The sequence below is a fragment of the Notothenia coriiceps genome, unplaced genomic scaffold (assembly GCF_000735185.1).
Source record: "Notothenia coriiceps isolate Sejong01 unplaced genomic scaffold, NC01 NC01_scaffold00023806, whole genome shotgun sequence".
In the NCBI taxonomy this organism is placed as follows: Eukaryota; Metazoa; Chordata; class Actinopteri; order Perciformes; family Nototheniidae; genus Notothenia; species Notothenia coriiceps.
The window spans coordinates 225,281-229,009 of NW_011356507.1; the positions used below are offsets into that span (position 1 = coordinate 225,281).

At 38.8% G+C, this 3,729-nt stretch overlaps 1 protein-coding gene across 1 annotated transcript; it reads left to right on the forward strand.

Moving 5' to 3' along the window:
* Positions 1-767: 767 nt before the first annotated feature.
* On the forward strand, positions 768-3,235 carry npffl (neuropeptide FF-amide peptide precursor like). Its single transcript, XM_010781960.1, has 3 exons — positions 768-1,057; positions 1,924-2,039; positions 2,757-3,235. The coding sequence occupies exons 1-3, from the start codon at positions 911-913 to the stop codon at positions 2,875-2,877; spliced, it is 384 nt and encodes a 127-aa protein (XP_010780262.1). The 5' UTR covers positions 768-910; the 3' UTR covers positions 2,878-3,235.
* Positions 3,236-3,729: the final 494 nt, after the last annotated feature.

Sequence of the window (3,729 nt, forward strand, 5' to 3'; positions counted from 1 at the left end):
CATGTATAAAGCATTTACAGTGAATATATAAACTCTATTATTCAAATGAAAGAAACCATTTAGATGAAAATATAGTTAGTATACATCTACATTTTCAGCTTTAATAATTTGGATTCAGGACTTCAGCAAACTATCCTCGACAATTAAATAAAGATAGCCAACATTAATTTGGGATGCCGGTAGCAGAAAAACTGTGAGGCTGATCCTTCACTGATGAAATAATCGGTCACATAATTGTAAACTCTAAAGTGTGAAATTATTGTTGGACATATCCTCTAGGTAAAAACATTATCTCTTTAGCAAAATATTAAAATTGTTATTGTTTTCTTAAGTTCATTACGTTGTTGCCTAAGATCACTAAAGTTGATTGGACTAATCCGTTTAGAATTGACATTTGTTTGCGTGGGTGATGATTGTTCTCACATACTGTTTGTCTGTACATATGACACAGACTACTGGGAATGTGGATCAGGGTCCATTTGCAGGGATTTATCTGTTTAATAACTGGGAGAGTTTTGTTGCACTACCCTAAGGGCCACATAATAATGCACTCTAATGCACAGTCATCACTAATGGTCTGATCCTGCTAAATGGACCTGCTTAAGTCTCCTATAAGGGGGCTGGTCCTTCCTCTATCCTGTCCCTTGGTTCCCATTTGCACAGTAGCATCTTTCTTCAGCTCTCTTGGGGGTTTTCAGCCAGTGACCATGCAGAGTATAAAAGACCCGGCGAGGATGCTACCACCACTGAAGTTGGCCAGGACATTGCACAGGACACTTAACACCGACGGGATAAGTCTTTCTTCCACAGGGGCCGACCATTTGGAAGTCAACAGGTGCCATCGGACAACCAAAGTCCTTCATCTACTTCTGTCATCAGAATTCATCTGACCTCTCTTCGGTTTGAGACCATGGACACAGCTGCAGTGGTGACTCTCCTGGCTCTGGTTGTGGCGATGGCTGGCGTCAGTCAGGCTCTTCACATCCAAGGCAGCCTGGACAGAAATGACATCCTGCCAGACTCAGAGGACAACATGGCCGACCACCTGCTGGGGCTGGTGAGACAACAAACCACTCACACGGCTTTTCAAGTCTTGAGTTAAACCTGCTGTGGGTAGGAAACATGCACTATTAGAACTACACCATGTTGTGTGTTCTTCCATAACTCATGTTAAATCCAACCAGTTGCCAACAACATTTTGGCATCCGAAAATAGAAATCTAATGTTGAGACATATCTCAGGCATGTGTGTTCAATTATACTGGAGGCAGGATTTAAAAATGCTTTAAACTTTTTATTTATTTAATCAGATAAATATCTGAGGATTGTGAAATATCATCTGTCTTTTGCTCAAATTTAGACTGAATGAAAAACACTGTGAACAACCAGAAGTCATGACCTTTTTCAGAGGTCTGGCACTTCCATTTGATGAAGTGTGTGAATGGTATTAGAGACTTTTTCTTTCTAATGAAACAAGTTACATCACACAAATCATTTGGATTTCAGATAGTGTTACTCTCCATGCAACAGTGTGAAATAGACTGTAAGATATTCTGAGGTCAACAGACAGAGCAGGAAAGAGGAGGGGAATTCAGATACTGAAGAAGATTATAATATGTTCCTACTGTGGTTTGTAAAGCCAGACAGATCTGGGTTTGATTTTGCATAAAGATAAGGATGGATGGATATCTGAGTGGGCATGAGAAGCATCTCTCTGCATTTGCACACTGATGTCTACATCTCAAGGTCCCCTGCCACAGCAGGATGCCTGGCTGGAGTTAGAAACCCTGGGGTTATAGTTGCACCCAACATTGAATTGAGTCTTGATGTTGTTCCAGGATATTTTGTGGGTTATTTTAAAAACAGAGTTCAAGCTTTTCATGCTTGGAATTGCATTTGTTTGTGTGTATGCTGCTGTGCTCAGGAGAGTGAAAACACAGATAACAGCGTTGATGATCGTCTGCTGACGGCGCTGCTGAGAGCTCTGCTGCTGGGATCTCAGAGAGAAACCAGGAACTCTGTCCTCCATCAGCCACAGAGGTCAGTGCCATCACAGAGCCAATGTTCATCACACATATATAGTACACTTTAATTAATCACACAGGAAATAATGATGTATATCATTGTGCCATTTCAACATTCTGCAGAGAAACCTTTCTTATCAATATTGGTTAAAAACAGGGAAACACGCCGATCCCAATTTCCAGGTGATGTTGAATGTATTGTTTTAATCCCAACAACAGTCCAAGCATCAAAGATATTCTCATTTCTGCTGGAAAATTGAAATAGATTTATGTCAACCTGCCAATCTTTGACTGGTGGCTTCAGCACCAAATTAAACCCATTAGAAACTATTTCTTAGAATTTTAGAAATACATAATATAGTATTTCATAAAGCTTGTAATAATTGTTAGAGCATGTGGTTTAGGAAGCAACCACCTCTTTTATTGTAAATATTTGATAATGTATTAAACTGAGATTGTGGTCTCAGCCTTATGGGGTATACATATTATAATGTAACTATTAACATAGCTCCTATGTAAGATAAGTCCCTTCTGCTCTGATGAATTAAATACTTTAAACAAACATAAGAGTAAAATAAGATTGATTATTCTGTATTTTTTTTATTTTTAGTTTATTTTTTCCCATGTTTATCCCTTATCATAAGCATTTCTTGGAGTATAAACATTTATTTATTGAATATCATTGAAACCATAAATGATATCAGAACCTGACTCTGTTTCTCCTCCCTCACAGGTTTGGGCGCGGCTCCAGAGGGCAGGTCATGTCGGAGGATCAGATGCATTCCCGTGATTGGGAGGCTGCCCCCGGTCAGATCTGGAGTATGGCGGTGCCCCAGAGGTTTGGAAAGAAATGATCTTACAGCCAGATCCTCACATCAAAGTCCTGGCACAGGGCCGAGCAGCAGGGCAACTGTGGAGAGACAACGTTTGAATGAATTGATCTGAATATTTTTTTTCTAAATTGTCCCAGCCTATCATGCCTTGCTTGACACAACATGTTGTCAAACAGGACATGGGCTTCATTTTACATTTTGTCCTTATAAAATCTAACAAAGCATGAAAACAAGTGCCTATTTGGGTTTTGTGAGCAGACCTCATTTGTCTGTAAGGGAACGTTATTTAAACATGTCTGCTGTAAATTGATTGCTATATTCTTTGTTATTCTTCTGTTCTCTGGTCAAATAAAAAAGCTTTGAACTTGGAAAAGATAAACTGATGTGTGTGTGTTCAAAGTGATTAGGCTATAGTAATCTATTCACAGGGCAGTATTACAGTATTGAATCCTTAAAATACAGATTTGGAATTGTATGACATGTCTTTAAATCTTCCTGATACCACATATAATAAAAGATGTTAATAATAAAATATATATTAGGGCTATATATAAGGATCATTTTCGTTCTCAGTTCATTTGTCGGTTATTCTAACAATTGATTATACAAATTTACATCTAGATTTTAAAATGTGCGATCACAAAATCCCAAACTCTCGAAACCCAAGGTGGATGTCTTCAATTGCCTTGTGTTGTCCAAAACAAGAATCTGATTTAGAGGAATATAAAAGCTTCAAATGCATTCTGAGCTGTAACCAGCAAGCATGCAAATGTCCCTTGATTATTTACTAATTATCATCCAAGAACAGTGTGGGGGAAACTTCTGTGTAGCAATGCAGTGGGAGTCACCGACTCATGAAGGAGACACGGGAAG

Excerpts from the sequence above, each read along its gene's own strand:
- npffl (XM_010781960.1), top strand. The coding sequence starts at position 911 with ATGGACACAGCTGCAGTGGTGACTCTCCTGGCTCTGGTTGTGGCGATG. Across the intron at positions 1,058-1,923 it reads CCGACCACCTGCTGGGGCTG|GAGAGTGAAAACACAGATAA; the intron begins GTGAGACAACAA and ends TGCTGTGCTCAG. Across the intron at positions 2,040-2,756 it reads GTCCTCCATCAGCCACAGAG|GTTTGGGCGCGGCTCCAGAG; the intron begins GTCAGTGCCATC and ends CCTCCCTCACAG.